This window comes from Xyrauchen texanus, chromosome 12 (genome assembly GCF_025860055.1).
Source record: "Xyrauchen texanus isolate HMW12.3.18 chromosome 12, RBS_HiC_50CHRs, whole genome shotgun sequence".
In the NCBI taxonomy this organism is placed as follows: Eukaryota; Metazoa; Chordata; class Actinopteri; order Cypriniformes; family Catostomidae; genus Xyrauchen; species Xyrauchen texanus.
In genome coordinates, this window is record NC_068287.1 from 30,221,564 (window position 1) to 30,240,647 (window position 19,084).

Sequence of the window (19,084 nt, forward strand, 5' to 3'; positions counted from 1 at the left end):
TTCTCGTTGAGCAAATTAACAACACACTCGTCATCACTGCTGCATCTTGTAGACAGATGAGGTTTTTTTCGATCGGCACATAACCTCTAAATGGAAAAATAGCATTAACTTTCCGGAAAGGGCTGTAAGCATGAAAGCGGCTATAGTGCAGAATTCGAAAATTTCTTATTAATTTGAACATCCGTTTGATATTTTACTGAATTCTAAAACATTGTTTATCCAGATTTACATTTTTAAAAATGTAACCCGAGATTTTCAATGTGGTGTCAGAATTTTGAAACCCACTGGATTTTATGCATAACTGAATGAATTATATTATTCCTATGCAATACTATTAAACAAAATTGTATCTATACATTTCAGCCCTGAAATTACCACAATGTTTGCATGCTGTGAATGTAAATATTTACCTTGAGAGTCATCTCCCCCACAAATATGGCTGTGAAAATGTAATTGGACACTGTGAGAAAAAGCCTCTCCTGCAGAATGAGAAGATGAAGGTAGAGATAAAGAGAAATATAGACCAGATTTATGCAAAGAGAAGGGAAATACTATATAGTGTACAACATACAGTACTACAACACAAGTATAAGGATTTAGTTCAGACAAAAATTTACATTTCTGTCCTTTATTATCATTCTTTAGTTCAAAAAAGTTTTCACAGTTCTTTCAAAACAACAATGAAATGATACAACATATTGATGTCTGTCAAGCTCCAAAAAGGTCAGAGACGTGTAGTAACCGAACACGATGCACATTTTTGAATCTAGACATGAGCTTCACATGAAAAGATTATCAGTGACTAATGGCTTAAACTTCAGTCTCACAAAAATGTGCAATTTGGCTTCAAAAGACTTGAAATATAGCACAAGTATGGACTTTTTTAATTGTATTATAATGTTCATTTTTGGAGTTGACAAATGTGGTCACAATTAATAGTTTTTTATGGGAAAAGCATCATAAAGATTTTTTAAAAATGCCTAAAATGCCTAATAATAAACAAAACAAAACAATGTATGCATAAGTGAAGAGGAGTAAGTAATGACATCATTGTGTGTGTGTGTGTGTATGAACTATTCCTTTAAAATCTGAATGGAAGTTCCCTTTAAGAAAGGTTTCAGTCTTACCAGGCTACCCTGAAGGATTTTGGGTCTCTCCAAAGCCACAGTGATGCAGTTTGAGAAGATGAACACCAGCACCACATAGTCAAATAGCTTATGGGCTATAATGGACTGGCACAGCAATCGGAACCTGAAGAATAGATGAACACAGATATATAGAAAATGACATAAATGAACAAGCAGAGGCTTCGAAAGTTACAGTACAAATCAACATTTTTCTCTTGCAACACAAACTTTAACTGGACATAAAAAGACAAGACAGCTAATTTATTCCTCACAGCAAAGGTATTTGGGAAAAAAGCAGGCTGGCATGCAGAGGGTGGGAATAATCGGTTCCCATCTTACTGACACAGATCAATATCCTAATCAAGCCACTCACTAAAGAGCTGGCAAGCCATCAGTACTATTGATCAGGCAGGGATAGCAGAATAACTGCTGGCTGAGTTACTGTGAGGAGAGAAGGAGAAGTGTGTGGGTATCTCTCCCTCTACTCAAAGATCTGATCAGCACCACTATGGGAAGCAACCTGAGACACAAGCTTCCTTATCGCCTTCATTTCAAGTCAGGCTCTATAAATAACAGACATTTTCCAGCTGCATTCTTGAAATTTGCTTAGTATTTAGACTTTTACCTAACAAAACCCATGAGTGATTTTTTTAAATTTTACAAATTACTGGTTCTCAAATGGTTAAGCTTCAAGACCCGATTTTACCTTGGACATTAAATGGTGACCCAACACAGAAACAAAATGGTTTATTGTACAAAAGTAAACACAAATGTTCTTAAAATCAAACATTGGAATCTATTAATATTACCATATTGCCAATGTACTGCATAGACCCAATAATATGCAATATACAAGATGTTCTTGAATTTCAATGGTTTCGTGCCCTTGGCAGCCAGTAATTTGCAGCAAAAACAAATTGTTTATTCTTACTCCAAGTGAACCTGTATTTAATGGAGTCTAGATGCAATTTATTTTACCTTGTGTAGTTTTGTTCATGGTTTTCAAGGATGAGGGCATGACACACCACCTGTCCATGTTGGCATCTGTTTAATTTGGCTAGGTTACCAAGTGACAGATTAATTTTGCCAAAATACCATATGAGTTTGATAAGAAGCACAGTCTTTGACGTCAACAACAAAAGATACAATAAGCATTTTCTCCACCCTTCTAAACATTGATTAGCCAATTTATTTTGCCATCTTAACTATAGTATAAACAATTATATGGTGGCATTGTATTATTTGCATTTAGAATTTATCCTTCGCTGACCATATAAGGACAGATCTGCGACCCATATTTGTATTGCAACTGGCCAGTTAAGAACCACTGTTATAAATAATGTGTGCAAACAAGGTCAAAGGGTGAAACATCTTTCCACAACTCTTTTGGTGTAGTGTTTGTAAGGGTTGCAATGTATTGATAGTTAAGAGAATAGTGAAAGGACTGACTTGTTTTGAGGAGAGAAGAGGAAGACGGACCAGTCTTCTCTGGTCTCACACCAGTCTGGTCTGTACACCTCTAACATCTTCTGGATCCGGAAACAAAGACTCTGCCAACAGAAAAAAGATGTATTCTGTAAATCAGTTTATGATCTGGTGGCAATGTGCAGCAGTGTGATTGCAAAATGAGGGCTGAGATTAGCAGTAATCAGGGTGGAAGTAGTTTCTTGGAAATGGTTATGATAGTTGAAGCAGTTATGAAACAGAGCAATGATTCAGGTCCCTTTGCATCTGCCATAATGTTACTCTTAATTGCTTACAAAACATGAGGCTGGCTGTAAATTAAAAACTGAGAGCCTATTGCCATCTGTTAGTGTTCCTCATCAACAGATATTAATTGGGAGATTTTCATTGTTTTGTGGACTGTTTTATTGTATAGAAAACTGGCTCTGCTTCAAGAAGATCTGCAAGATCGGAGAATTCACTATTTATATACCTGCAACAATTCGAACTCCTAAATACACAGATAATCCACTAAAATTGTCATTTAAAGGGATAGTTCTCCCAAAAATTGAAATTCTGTATGCATCATTTAATGTATTGACCCTCACATTGTTTCAAAAATGACTTTCATGAACTTCAAAGCAATTAAATTGAATGAGTCGGACAGTGTTGAGCTCCAAAAATGACAAAGCACACTAAAGGAACCATAAAAACATATTTAAAAGCATAGTTCACCCTAAAATGAAAATTCTGTCATCATGCATTCACCCTCATGTTATTCCAAACATGGGAACACCATAGAAGATACCAGGCAGAAAACCATTTATATTCCATACATTGAGAGTGAGTGGTGACAGAGGCTAATATTCAGCATCCAAAGAGAAAAGAAAGTCATCTGGGTTTGAAACAACATGCAGGGTGAATAAATTATTTTTTATTTTTTGATAAAGCATGCCTTTAAATTTCAGTCTGTTTCTTTCACAAAGCTATTGTCTTCAGAAGACGTGTAATACATTGCGCAGTCATATGGACTACTTTTATTGTACTTTTATGGTGCTTTTTGCAATTTTTTAAGCTCGACAGAATCCATCCCACTCACTTTTATTGTATGTTAAAATGCACCAGGGACACTTTGCTAAACATCTCCTTTTGTCTTTCCCTAAAGAGAGAAACTAAAATGGGATTGGAATAACATGAGGTTGAGCAAATCATTTTGGGGTGAACTATTACTTTAACCATGAAATAAATGATTACTTCTAGGTTCTACATTTGATGTAGAATCAACTCACAAGGTCTCAAGGATACCACAAAGCCTCCAGAATATCCTCAGATAGCTCAGTGGACACTTACATAATCAAGCTCATCGTCCAAATCTTCCCTGTCCTTGCGTGTGTTGACCTGAGGGTAGACTTCCTTGATGATCTGTGGCTGAACTGAGGATGTCTTCCCATTACAGTTCTGGTGCTCCCCAACACATCCTAGACCCCCGGAGAAACTTTTCTTGCCCTGCCGAGGGAGCAGAGGAGGCAAGACCTGCCCGGGCACCTGCAGCAGCTCTGGGAGCTCCAGAGAGAGTGCCCGCCGTTCTCTGTGTGGGACGAAGCGTCTAGAGAGCAAATGAGGAAGCAGGGGAGGGGGCAGAGGAGACAGCAGGGACTCCTGCTCAGCAGGGTGGGAATGAGGGCTACGAACCCTTAAACTGCCCCCTCCTCCCCCCATCTCCATTCCCAGGCATCTGGAGGACTGACCCAGGCTGTTCCAACTTGACCTGCGACTCCATACACCTTGCCGTGCAGGCTGTCCCCAATTGTGGTACAAAGAGACTCGTCCAGGACACTGACGCATAAGAACAAGTACACTTAGATCACCAACATTCTCACAAGGACTGTTTATTTAAACCATTTTTAAATGGCTTATAAGTTGCTCTCAGCTCTCCAAGTGCCTACTCAATGACCCTCAGTATGTATGCTAATATAGTGCCAGCTAGACGAGTAGTTATGGCTTTCTAAGTGCAGAGTAAGTGTCTGAAAAAAGTGTCTGAGTAAGTGTCTGAGTAAATGGCTTGATAAATGCTAATACATGCACAGTTGATGGATAATAATTGTGTTCTTTGTGCTTTTTTAAAGGCGTATGAATTGCTGGAGTGGTATGATATAGCACCCGCTGCCCTCTTGGAGAGCAAGAAACTCTGATGAATGGCAGGATGACTGTGGTAAAATGGCTCACCAAAGTTGTCTGCTCCAGGCTGACCCTGCCCAGGGAGCTCTCGCTGCTCTTGCGAGAACCCAGGGCAAAGCTCAACCTTTCAGATGGGAACATGCCCATGGTGTTGGGTGCAGGTGCCAAATCCAGATGCCCATTAGGGGTCAGAGTAGAAATCTTGGGATCTGCACAAAGGAGAGGAAAATGCACAGGCTAAAACTGATTACACATTCGATCTTTCTTTCTGTTTCACTGTGTATACACCAGTGGTGATTGCTTTAAGACTACATGGGAAGCATGGCTACACCTATGTGGCAATAAAAAGCTGAAATTTGTAATATTTTCAGTGTCAAAGCTCTTTCTTATATCCCAGCTTAATATGCAGAATCAACTATAAGTCAGCCATTTGTATGTTGACATAAAGTTAGTTAATTCATTATGAACAAACATGAACTAACAATGAACCATTACATTTTTGGAAAATAACCTTAACTAAGTTTAATAAATGTTGTAAAAAAAATATTGTTTTTTGTTAGTTCATGATACCTAATGCATTTACCAATTTTTACGAATGGAATCTTGTTGCAAAATGTTACCAGATAATCTATATATACTGTATTACTTATCACTCTTGGTGCATTTTGGTATCGTACTTTAGGGAATAAATTTGTAAAATATTACATGTCACTATTGCGCTGTTTATCTCCATTGCTGCTTCAGATTTAATATAGGTACAAATAATATATATGAATTACATATCACTCTTGGTGCTTTTCAGTAGCATATTTTAACAAAGAAAATGTAAAAAAATATTACAGGAATACTGAACAGTTTGTTCAAGTAATGTAATCTGTTATTTTTCTGAATGAACATGTCCAGAAATGTAATTGGACAGATGGCCATATAGAGCCCATATAGAGCCATACTGAATATTGCTTCTATTAAAGTTTATGGCAGACACCTAAAACTTTTGGAAAAAAGTCATTTTGGGTCCTGCCATTTTGGGACACTGTGCTTTACTGCAAGTTTATGGAAGCAAAATGTTTTCCATATGTATTTGAAAAAGCATCTGATTGTTTATTGGACATTTGGATTTCAATTAAAATATTTTTGTCCTGCCAGGTCCGAGTTGACAGAAAGGCTACGGTAACACAGATAACCACTCAATTGTACAATTGTAGCATCTCAGAATGCACAACACGTCAAACTTTGAGGCGAATGGGCTACAACAGCAGAAAACCACATCTGGCACTACAATTAGTGCTCAGAGGTCAGAGATAAAGACTTTTTTATCTTTTGCCTTTTGGAATTTTTAATTTATTTATTGCAGTTATTTTGCATTACTACAGTTTTAAGCTTGGTCCATTTTTTCTATTAAGTAATTTCACTGAGTAGACGATTGAAAAACAGCTTTTGGAAACAACACTGCAGACACCAAAATAAAGAAAATTGGCTGTGCTTTCCAAGTCTTGAAAAGCTCCAGCCGCCACTTGTATACAATGATACAGCACACAGCACTCTGAGTAAACATTAGAGTAGCTGGCTTATCGCAAGGCACAATGAGGTTAAACAACTTGTTTGCTTTAGTGGTGTGGAATTAAAAACAAGTATATTCCGCCAAGCCTATTAAACTTTCAAGCTTCTGTGATTTCTGGTATATCTTAACCCTCCTCTCATGCCAGGCGACACTGGTAGGAGCATGTAAGTTTGTCTTCAGTCTGTGGGGAGCCACTGAAAGTTGCAGCGTGTACATGCATTATTCATAACATCATGTCCTCACTTCTCACAGAGATTAATTTATTTTTCTTTTTGACCAGCTTTTCAAGAGACATTTTAGTGTATAGTTTTCATTTTTAACTTTTTAAAGGAATTTGCAGCAATTTCACATGGGATATGAAAAGTTTGTACGAAGTCCAAATCACAAACAAAATAAACAATGTAACAATATAAACAATTTTGGTAACAGCACAGTTTGGTATGCTGGTGGAAAAATGACACATCCTAATGACAAAGGCTTTGTTTGAATATTAACTTGGCCATGCTGACCTTGCTTTGCATCTTTCCAGAAACGCCCAATCATGTAGCCTGATTTAACTTAACCTGTTTTATTTTAAATAAAGTGTGTTTAATGAGAATTTTTTTAATAAAACCTTTAATATGAATTTTTTAATTTACATTATTGTTATGGTACTCATCAAATTTGGTATTGATATCAAAATGTTCATATTGTGACATTAAGTAAACAATAATTTAAACAGTTGCATTTACCATCATTAAACATAATACAATTGAAGTTTAAGCCCCAAATTTTAGAGAGACCTTGGGTGAACTGGGTGAACAAGCTTCTTTTAGTTCACCTAAAAATCATGACAAAATGTACTGAAGATTTTTTTGGCTATGTGTTCGCTTGGTGATAATTCTCCTGTTCGCGCACATCCCTGAAATTCTTGAGGAAGAGGAACTCTGCGAGTCGAAGACCACATCGTGGGTGTGTTTTAGACGTGACCTTCTTTTTTTACAATTGCGTGTGCAAGCTGAGAGGATTGCTATCTTAATGTTGTTAACAGTTGTTCAAAATCAGATTTTTTTATACATGCAACACAATCTTCACAAATACAGCATGGAGACAAACTTGTGGAGAGAAATTTTAGTGATTATGGAATCACATCAAGTAACTTGCTGCCAAAAGTGGAAAGGGCTCAGTGACAAGTTCAAGAAGGTAATGAAACATGAAGCAAACTTATTGTAAAACGATGCTGCACATAGTATAAACACAGACTTTGTTAGGGTGCTTTAGCTCATTTCGGAGAAAAAAGTTTGGCTTCTTCCATTATATAAACTAGGCTTTACTCTAAACGACTGTACTGTACAGAAGCTCCATGAGCCGATGCAATTAAAAAACAGTTCCTTAGCCAGTGTGTAGCTCAGTACCTGATAACTGGAGCGAGTCCTTTTTCTCTATTTCTTCTAAGTTACAAGAGGATCTGTCGTCATCTGAGTAGGAGCGGTTAGCATCACCCTGTCCCAGAAAGAAAAAACAGGGACTCAATTTCAGGATAGGACTCAGAGAGATACAATGTAGAGACAGCAAGAAAAGACAAAGGGACAGAAATGCTCTCGTAAAATAACTAAACAGCCATGAGCAATTTTTAACAGATATGTCAGTCTCTTTGCCCTCATTCTGAAAGTCAATCACATTTGCTTTAGTTCCCCACTTCTGCAATGTCCCTGGAGGCCCACTTCTGCAATGTCCCTGGAGAGATAACCTAGTCCCGCAGTCTGCCTACCTGCCTGTGAAGCCCTATTTAGATGCTCGTGCACATTGAAAATACATATCCGCCCCAAAGAATAACAAAACCTCAACAAAACCCTCCCGAGAGCCCGTGGAATGCCCTGGACCACCGGTTAAGTTGTTAAAGCCACTCCATGTTCTCTGCTGTCATTTTGTTGCTATACACTGCCAAAAACCCTGTTTGACCCTGTTATGAAAAGCATTTTAGTCAGCAGATGTTCCTTTTTTAGATAACATATTCAAATGAACACAGTGAACATGAAATTTTAATATTCAGCAGCTAAACCCAAAAGTTATTGCTCGTTACATCTGAGATTGTTTTGTGCATCAATCAAAACATTCAATTACCACGATGCCCTAAGATGTGTACTTTACCTCTGCCTGAAATCCTTCCACTAAGATGGCAACAAGCAGATTGAACAGAACATAGTTCCCAAAGGTCATGAGGGCGACGAAATACAGGGCTGCCAGAGGGGAGGTGGAGGCCATGCCATTATACAGAACCATGTTCCAATCCTCCTGAGTTAGGATCTGCACAAACACACACACACACACACACACACACACACGGGAGCTTTTCGTGGGAGCAAATCAGTTGAGCAATATATATGCAGTGCATCCGGAAAGTATTCACAGCGCTTCATTTTTTCCACATTTTGTTATGTTACAGCCTTATTCCAAAATTGATTAAATTAATTATTTCCTCAAAATTCTACAAATAATACCCCATAATGACAACATGAAAGAAGTTTGTTTGAAATCTTTGCAAATTAAAAAAAAATGAAAAACAAAAAGAAAATCACATGTACATAAGTATTCACAGCCTTTGCTCAATACTTTGTTGAAGCACCTTTGGCACCAATTACAGCCTCAACTCTTTTTGAGTATGACGCTACAAGCTTGGCACAACTATTTTTGGGCAGTTTCTCCCATTCTTCTTTGCCCGACCTCTCAAGCTCCAACTCTGTGAATGTTCTTGAGTGGCACAGCCTGAGCCTAGATTTGAACCTGATTGAACATCTCTGGAGATATATGAATTTTTAGGAAAATAATGAATTTAATAAATTTTGGAATAAGGCTGTAACAACAAAATATGGAAAAAGTGAAGCGCTGTGAATACTTTCCGGATGCACTGTATATATATATATATATATATATATATATATATATATATATATATATATATATATATATATATTATTTAATGTGTGATTAAATGTGTTTTCATCTGGCTCCCAGTTACCCTGTGTTTCCAATCACCTGCAGCAATACTTTCATAATTGAGATGAGTTTTGAGAGTGGTACACACCTGAAACACAGTAACAATGGCCCAAAGCAGGGAGTCAAAGTTTTTTCTGTCAGGTACCGTGTCCCCAGCCTCTGTCTTCAGGCTGAACTTGCAGCCAAATATGTGCATTCCCAGAATACTGCAAACAAAACACACAAAGAACAGACAAATCATTTGAGGGGAGAATTTACTTAAAGGGATAGTTCACCCAAAACTAATAATTCTCTCATCATTTACTCACCCTCATACCATTGCAGATGTGTATGACTTTCTTTCTTCTGCTGAACACAGACAAAGATTTTTAGAAGAATATCTCAGCTTTGTAGGTCAATACAATGCAATAGAATTGTGATCAGGCCTTTGAAGCTCCAAAAAGGAGATAAAGGCAGCATAAAAGTAATCCTTGTGACTCCAGTGGTTAAATCATTATTCTCAGAAGTGATATGATAGATGTGGGTGTGAAACAGATAAATATTTAAGTCCTTTTTTACTATAAATTCTCCTCCCTGCCCAGTAGGTGGTGATATGCGAAGAATGCTTATTGCCAAGATCAAAAGAATAAGAACGTGTAATGGAAAGTAAAAGCGGAGAGTTATAGTAAAGCATACATACATATTGATCTGTTTCTCACCCACATCTATCATGTTGCTTCTGAAGATATAGATTTAACCACTAAAGCATATGGAGTATTTTGTGCTCCATTTACATGCTTTTTGGAACTTCAAAGTTTTTGCCACCATTCACTTGCATTTTATGGACCTGCTTCTGTTCAGCAGAAGAAAGGAAGTCATACAGAACTGGTATGGCATCAGGGTTTATAAATGAGGAGGAAGATCACCCAAAAATGAAAATGATCTCTTTAAGAAGGAACCGCGCCCACAGATAGTGTTTTACTGCATGATTCACTAAAGGAATTATACAAGTAAGACAACATGCCCATAAACTTTGTGCTGAATGCAGTTTTCAAGGTGCAATTCCAGATCTTGCAGGTCGGTGCTGACAGCTGGATTGCAGCAGACCACCGCGATCTGGAATACTATACAGGGAATGTTTATAGTATCATTCAACCACTGTGATCCAGTTGCACGATTTGACTGTTTTAAATATGCGTTTGTCTACACTGGAGGTCTGATATATGGCTGGTTTTAACATTCTTCTCCATCAAAAATGTATGCAAATATCTCTTTATAATAAAATTCTTCTTACCATCTGCATTCCATGGGTGGCAATAGCACAACAATAATTGTGCCAGGTAAAAAGTGCACTTTTGCAAATCATATATAATAAGCCTAATTTGTATACAATTGAGGCATTTTTGCACTGAAAACAATGACAATAAATGCATTTAAATACACACAGTGCAGTGCTACTGCAATGCATTTAGCGCTCGGTTAAATTGGATTATGGGTGGTTAGTACATAAGATGCAGGTTTTTACATTGAAATATGCTCTCCCAAACGAGCTGCATATGTTTTGCAAATTTGCCCCTGAATGTTTTCTCATATTTAGCTATTCTGATAGCATATGTTTCCAATCGACCTAAACAGGATGAGAGATGCAAAGATGAATGAGTCTGCCAGAGATAAGCCTATAAAAATGATATGAGTCCTATGTAAGGAGACATATGTCCTCGTTGGACAGCAGCCAGGGATGAGACAGATCACAGAGAGAGAGAGAGAGACAGATAACAGGATCCAGAATATAATACCAACAGAGACAGATGAAACAGGAGTGATACTACATACATACCAACTAACCAGTGAAAGATGATGGAAATGAGGAAGTTATTTCTACTTTTGTGTAGTTTTCTATGCAACAGAGAGGGTGAATTCCAAATGGACATTTTTGTGACTTTGAAGGGCACTGCAGGAAAGGGATGATCCTGGGTAGTGAATCCTCATGATTCTGTGGTAATTTACTTAAAGGGATAGTTCACCCAAAAATTGTAATGCTCATTGCCTTTCTTTTTTCAGTGGAACTCAAAAATGAGATGTTAGGCAGAATGTTAGGAACTGACTTCCTCAGTAATCATTCACTGTCATTGCATCTTTTTTTGCATACAACAGAGTGAATAATGGTTGAACCTATTACTCTGTGTAAAATCTCATTTTGTGTACTGCAGAAGAAAGTCACAGAGAGACTGTACAACATTTTTAAATTAATTTGAATTAAAGACACAAAAAGGCAATACGGCTATAAACATACATTTTCAATACAAAAATTATAAACATAAATCATCAAGGTAACATGATTCTGATTAAAAATTAAAAGGCATTGCTATGGTTAGGGTTTTTCACATATGATACTGTAATACCCTGTGCCCTTCAGAGGGAGAGGGGCATAGGGATGATAACTTTCAAATGAAATTCCCCCTGAGATGATGAAGCTAATCAAAAGAATTTATAATTTGCACACCTAGAGCTTCCAGTCTGTACTGCTGATTTATTCTCTCAATTTTCTCCAACGTCGTCCCGGGCATCTGCTAACCGTTACAAAATTCTGACGACTCTGCCCTCAAGTTGGGGACAACTTTATCCCTTTAAGAGTCATAAATCAGGGCATTGTTTTCAGATGAGGGGTTATATATTGAGGCACTCAAGAAAGGGGGAGACACTGAGACCTAAACAAAACTGGGAAAGACGGATCATTGGGATTGCTTTAAACACTCAATTCTGCAGCAGCCTCCATCTGTCTCTGTGCAATCTGCTGGAATTGCAGTGCTGCAGGGGAAACGCGGGTGAGTCAGTGGGCACCAGGGGCTTGAGTGTTATTGTTCTGCTCTCCATCAATCTCACTCTGATCCTTATGGACCTGTCACTCGCAGCCAAAGCTAAGGCACACTCTTAAATGCCTGAGACGCTCAGCCATGCAGAGTTCACTATGATCCAGCTACAGTCGGGGGCTAGTGTCTGGTGTGGGATTTTGGTAGCTTTGTGTGATAAAGTGTATAGTGGCTAGCATTTATTAGACACAAGTGCACAGTCAGAGATGAAACTACTTGGCGATACTATATTATATTGATATTTGGGTTACAATACGATAATATAGCGATTCTTTATTTTGAGTGTATTGTGATTCAAAACCACGATATACAGCAATGTTTTACTTGTTTGTTTCTCGTGTATCGTCATTGAACTTTGTGCAAAAAGTTATGAAATTCCTGTTTTACTTAATTATAGAGCAACAGAATTAGTGTCAGAAAAAAAAAGAACTACATATGTGTTACCAAATTGGGATGCCCACCTGAATATGAAGATGAAAAGCATTAGTAACATGCAGAAAGTGGCCACATTGTCCATAGTCTTCATCAGGACCACCAGCTGTCTGCGCAGAGCTGGCATGAACCGCACCAGCTTAATGACCCTCAGCAGCCTGAAAGTCCTCAGGACGGACAGACCTCCATCAGACTGTCCAATGATCTCACACACACTACACACACACATAAAAAGAGGAGTGTAGCTTAATGTGGATCAATGTCATCAGCCTTTCAATGAAATCTGATTAGTAATGGTAGCTTTATAAAAATGTTCTACTGATTCAAACATACAATTGACCATATACTCACTAAATACAATCAATCAAAAGACCCACTAGACAATTTTCATCTACAGGGTTCCCACACATTTTAAACAATGAATTTCCATGACCTTTCCAGTCATTAAAGAGTCTTAAAAGGATATGTATATTTTAGAGTAGATGAAAATAAAATATAGATTTGAATTGTCATAGTTTATATATAGATAGATAGATAGATAGATAGACAGACAGACAGACAGACAGACAGACAGACAGACAAGACAGACAGACACACACACCTGTATATAATATATCCTCCTGAGACATGAGTGTGAATGCTGTGTGCATTTTCCATTTCCTTTTTTGATTTGGAACTAGTAGCAACTAATAAACATGCAAATTAAAAAAAGAAATTCTAGAGCAAATAGGTTTCCTAAAAAGTGATGTCATCGTATGGGGACAGCAGGACTAAGTTTTACATTTTGTTTTATAATGCCAAGCTATAGAAAGTCCAGGAGTGTTAGTTATTAATGTTTTTGAGATGTTACAGACATTACAGCTGATTTTTAGTAACACAGCATTGGAACAATGTGTATTGGGAAAAGCACAAATAAATAAATAAAATATATAAAATAAAAATTATTTGACTTGATTTTACTTTTATGTTACAATGTGTTTTTTTTTTTTTTTCTACTTTGGCAACAAAATCTCAATGTTCTCTCTTTGCACTGTCATACAAACAATTGACAGCCAGTGCTGAAACATTTTACAAATCAGAGATTGGCATAAATAATTTTGATTCAAAGTAATGGCCAGCATCATTCAATCATTCAATGTACAGATGATCATTGTCCTATGTCTACCAAACATGTTGAGAGGTTCAAACATCATCTGCAGCCTGAAACTAAACTTTTGACTGGATGATGAGAGTGAATGCACTTGGCTGCATAGGAAAGCTATAGTATGCTCCCTTGCTCCTTATTTATTGAATTACTTAACCTCCAGTGTGCTGCCTACTGGTCTCAGAACAGTTCGCAATTTACCTGATGTTCATCCTAACTCCATACTTTCTCTGAAAGCAATTGTTTTTTTCTCAATGTGAAAATGCACAGAAAATATAGGATTTCTAATGAAAAACTGGCACTATTGTCCAAAATAGCGTACAATGTGTTTAGCAGCATGGCAATTCCCGATAAATTGCTTTATTTAAAACATGGCATTTTGAATGAAACTAGAGACTAGAAACTTTTGACTCAAACAGGTTTCAATGTAAAAACTTAATTACAATTCTCACCAGATGTAGTTTTGTTGACATTACGCCCAAAGAAAAACTCTGATGTGATCGGCGCCATGTTGTTTTGTCTTATGACTAAGTGTGAATTTTTAACCCTTTACTGAGAGCCTAGAGTGTCCTGAACTGAGATCAGTCAGTTTAAATGAATTTATGTGTTGTGTATAGCAAAGCCATGTCCATGCATGTGGATGCGGGGGGCACACAAGGATATATATATATCTAGACTGTATATTCACACTGACAATTTCAATGACTTTTTACATTTCCATGACATTACTAGGCTTGGCAATTAAAATTTTGAAATTCCATAATTTCTCAAATTTCAATGAATGTGAGAATCCTGCATCCATCTACATACTTTTTTGACTTTTGATAGGGTAACATGCTAGAAACTATATTTACTGACCTGATGATCACAATAATGCCATCAAAGATGTTGTAGGGGTTTCTCAGATACTCAAAGAAGCCAAAGGCAGTGAGCTTGAGGATCATTTCCAGAGTGAACATGCTGGTGAACACTATGTTACAGATCTCCAGGACATTAGTCAGCTCATCAGGCTGGAAGAAGATGGAGAGAAATTGAGGTGAGGGGTTGGGGAAAGATAAAAGCAGAGATACATGTGGAGAGTTCATTTCAGTTCAGCACAATGCTGTTCGAGACAGAGTGTGCATTGTTGCATGGACAAGATCAGCTCTTGACAGCATCTCAACCTCTTGTATGATGTAAATACGGGAACATTACTCACAGCAGAGTACTTAATGTTCAACGATGATCAGCTTGAAATGAATTGCTGATTTGTCACTTTGATTGCTGTAACAGCAGTACATTAAAGGACTAAACCTAAAGCATTAAAGAGACACTGTTCACTGTTTACTGTTGACTGACTGTCATTCACTATTAAGCACAGCAAGTTATCATCATGTAAAAACACTCTCCATGAAGTCTCTTAAGTCATTTAAGAAATGTGTCTCCCATTAAAACCACCACCATTAAAAATATTAATTTTAGTAGTAGACCCCACTAATTGACTCCAACGAAATGTTTTGTGGATAGGAATGTGTAAGCACCATTTTGAAGGAATAGAAAGAGCTGTGTCAGTTTGAAATCAAGTGGGCATACAGCAAACAGGATTTCTGAACGCACAATCTCTGAGATTCTCGTTGACCAACAAATGCATACTTCAGATTGTGTTGCGGCAAAAGTTGAAATGTTTTCAACTTTTGGTTACATGAGCAACCGTAACTTTCACAAACCCTTACATTTTCCTTATCTGTCCTTTCAGCATTCCCATTGAAATCAATGCATTCATAGCATACTCTGATGCATGCAGCATACACTAGTGTGCAGGCGCCCTAATTGCATCATCTTCCTCAGAACTTTGTGATTAATCCAAAGCAGACTTCTTACATCAGCACGTCCTGACCTCGTACTTGTTCAAACCATTAATCTTACAGCTTAGTTCACACACAGAATCAAAACTGACCATTTCTGGAGACGTTACAACTTCTCATCCCTGGAAATTGCCAGAGCTGATTTACCAGTATTTCCCAATGGGTCCTGTTCTCATATTACCTCTAAACTGAACAGTGCCATTCATTTTACAGAAAAGAGAATTATGTGTGAAAGCGCTTAATGTCTATTTCACCAAATTAAAGTTGAGCTGCACACTCTTTAATTTGTTAAAATGCTTGATACTTTCATCTGATACCTGCCTGAAGTCGGATGTGCTTGTGTTCTGCCCTTTTTCAATTAATATTTCAGCATATTTAGCAGAGTGCTAAACAGGATTGTGGGTGCTTAGAGAATAAAATGCAGGGTTTTGTGCTTAAATATGGCACGCAAAATAAAGCTATACAAATCACAAGATAGAAAAAGATCAGAGGGTTATGGCAGTTTGTACATTGATCTTGATATGTGCATTGTAATAAGACCAAAAATCTTCTGCACCAAAGAAGAGATACACAGACCATCCAGATCTCAATTTAAGGCTGATCGGGTCCAAGCTCTGATGTAATCTGACATTACATAAATCAATAGCACCTTATCTCAAGTGACAACACTGTGTTTGTCTGCAGGAGCGAGAAGAAGGTAGAATTCCAGAGAAGCAAGAGAGAGAGAGAGATTTTAGTACACCTCCTTCGTTGTCCCTTTGTTCCATTTTTCTATGATCAATATTTTTCCATTGACAAGTTAAGACCAAGAAAACAACTAAAGGACGAATGAAAACCAAACCACTGCAGCTCCAGGGAGATGCCATTTAAAGAAATGGAATAATATCACAGCAATCAGGAGTAATAATAGCAAAACAATCTGGTAAAAAACACCCCTAGCTCGTTTCCTGTTTTAATATCATCACTTTTTCTCTTCATCTTCCCATAGGTTAAAGTGTCAACTGCTCTTAATTAATTTCTCACTTCTGCAGATCGTCTCATTATCTGACCTATTTGTATATTACTTAAAGGGGCTGTAAGCGACTTTTATGGAACAACATGAAGAAAATGTCCTTATTTCTTTTCAGACACCATTATAATAGGTGTCCTGAGAAATCACCCGTCTCTGTGACAGCCCTAGGCTCTGAAAACTATCAAAAAGAATCGAACCGTGTCAAGTTTGTTCTGCTTTAATAACATGACTTTGGAGGGTGGGATTTTTGAGAGAGTGACCGTCTAACACCTTGCGTAACCTGACGCGTCACGATAGGATTTTAGTGACAAGCAATCTGTCTATCCACACCAAATGCAACACAGTGATAATCAGACACTAAAATGATGATAACTGACAATGAAATGTGGAAATCAGAACTGATATTCTCACTGAAGCAGCATATGGACCAGTCTCAGGATCATTATTTCGTATGGGGCACAAACAATCACTTAACAATCAATTATTTGACCAGTCTTTGAAACCTTGACGAATAATTCAAAATTCTGTCTGTCATTTTGACAGATAAAAAAGAAACAAGAAAAACATTTTAACCTAGTGCATAGGTTTTGACTTCACTCTTTGTCCCTCACATTCCTGCTGTGCATGTGCCGTTTGTTCCCTGGTATTAATACGCGTATTAGATGTGTATTAACTGGCACCATCATCATTTACACCTGGTATTGTGCGTTTCTTTTGTGTTTTGATTTTGATTAGAGGGTATCTGATTTCATGACTGCATACATCAATCATTACTTCAGTGTGTTAATGTGTGATTGTGGAGGCGGAGGCGTGGTCGAGCACCGTGCTGTGGAGAGTGAAGTGGGGAGATGAGTGGTGAATGATTGCCACCTGTGCTTAAGACCTGTCTTGTGTTTCAGTGAGGAGTGATTTGGGCTTTTAAGGAGAAGAGACAGCAGCAGTTGAGAGAGAGAGCTCCGCTGAGAAGCTGGTGTGTGTGTGTGTGGCCGCTGCCATTTTGTTACTTTGAGTTTTATGTGAAGCTATATCATTGCGCATTTAAGCAAATGTTTTTTTTTTATTGTCAATAAAAATTACATTCCTGAGTTGGAATCGCCATCTCCCATTTCCTCATTCCTTGAACCTCCTTACACTGGTGCCGAAAACCCGGGATCGAGGGAGATACGTCGTCATGGATCTTCGAGCTACCGCTTTTGTCGGGGGAGGCTCAGCTTGCGGCCCGACAACTGATGGTGGCTAACCTGCTAGAGTACCCGGGGGAATCGTCAACTTGTTTACATCAGGGACTACAAAGTTCTATGAACTTGTGCATGTGTGTATGTACTTTAACCAGCAAAGTTTAAAAACCTAATTTTAGTGCAGCGGTTGACTGACAGGTAGGCGTTTCACAGTAGAAGTAGGGTTGCACCGATAACACTTTTTCTCCTCCAATCCGATTCCGATATCGGAAATCTCAGTATCGGCCGACACCGATCCTAATCCGATACCAGTGTTGTTGTTTGTTGCATAATCAGTTTAGAATATCTTTACATTATTGTGTGAAACTTATTATGGGTACTCTTTAATATGTAAAGAAACACAAACCTCTTTTTTGTTTTATTTTATTTGCTTTTTTTTTTCAACTTGTATCTGGAAAGGATTCAGATCTCTTTTTTTATTCAATTTAGTTGTAAGATATCAGCTCACTTTTCATTCACACAGTTATTTTTTTTAACCCATTCAACTCAGATATTATTATCATTTGTAAACAAATGATAATAATAATAATAATAATAATATATAATAATAGTAATATATCTCAATCGTTTACCTTTTGTCACAGATCCACCAGTCTCTCTCTTTCTTCCTCACTGTCACACCACTCACTCTCCCCTGAGTTCAGATTACACGCACCTGCATATCATTAGTGGCTAATCAAGGACTGCATATATACCCCACTTTCACACACACTTTTTGTCTTTTCTCATTGATAGTATCTCTGAGACTTCAGACCTTTCTACTATGTCAAACATACCTGTGTCTTCATTACGGCCTGCAAGTATCATAAGACTATTGTGAGTTATCTGTTCACCCTGTCTATACCCTGTCTATACCCTGTCTATACCCTGTCTATACCCTGTCTATACCCTGTCTGGATATTACTCACCTGCTGTTTGCCACTCTGCTCAACTGGATTTACTCACAATGTTTACATTACTGTTTCAATCATCTGTTCAATAAACCCTGCTACTGAGTTCAGATCTCTATTGCGTGCCACGTCAAGGCTAAAAATAGCCACACGCATGTAAACAGAGAAGCGGCATTCACTAACGCTCTGGAGCTGCTCATGCATTTTATATATTTACTTATTCAACACAGCCTTTTGTGATTCACATAGCTATTGCACATTTTCAAGTGGCTTTGAATAAAAAGCACAAGTCATATGAACTATTTTAATTGTGTTTTAATGGTTCTTTTATTAATTTTTTTGAGCTTGACAGTAACGAACATGACTAACACACAGTATCGGATTTGAAAA

General features: G+C 37.6%; 1 protein-coding gene across 1 annotated transcript in view; it reads right to left on the reverse strand.

Moving 5' to 3' along the window:
- Positions 1–19,084, reverse strand: part of cacna1ia (calcium voltage-gated channel subunit alpha1 Ia) — a 208,435-nt gene that overhangs the window by 55,117 nt on the left and 134,234 nt on the right. Inside the window, exons 10-19 of the mRNA XM_052139594.1 lie at positions 14,569–14,720; positions 12,596–12,781; positions 9,374–9,491; positions 8,440–8,595; positions 7,704–7,791; positions 4,797–4,957; positions 3,921–4,406; positions 2,577–2,677; positions 1,128–1,251; positions 411–479 (exon numbers count right to left, since the gene is read on the reverse strand). Of these exons, the coding sequence (XP_051995554.1) occupies positions 411–479; positions 1,128–1,251; positions 2,577–2,677; positions 3,921–4,406; positions 4,797–4,957; positions 7,704–7,791; positions 8,440–8,595; positions 9,374–9,491; positions 12,596–12,781; positions 14,569–14,720 (1,641 nt within the window). The remainder of the gene's footprint in view (positions 1–410; positions 480–1,127; positions 1,252–2,576; positions 2,678–3,920; positions 4,407–4,796; positions 4,958–7,703; positions 7,792–8,439; positions 8,596–9,373; positions 9,492–12,595; positions 12,782–14,568; positions 14,721–19,084) is intronic.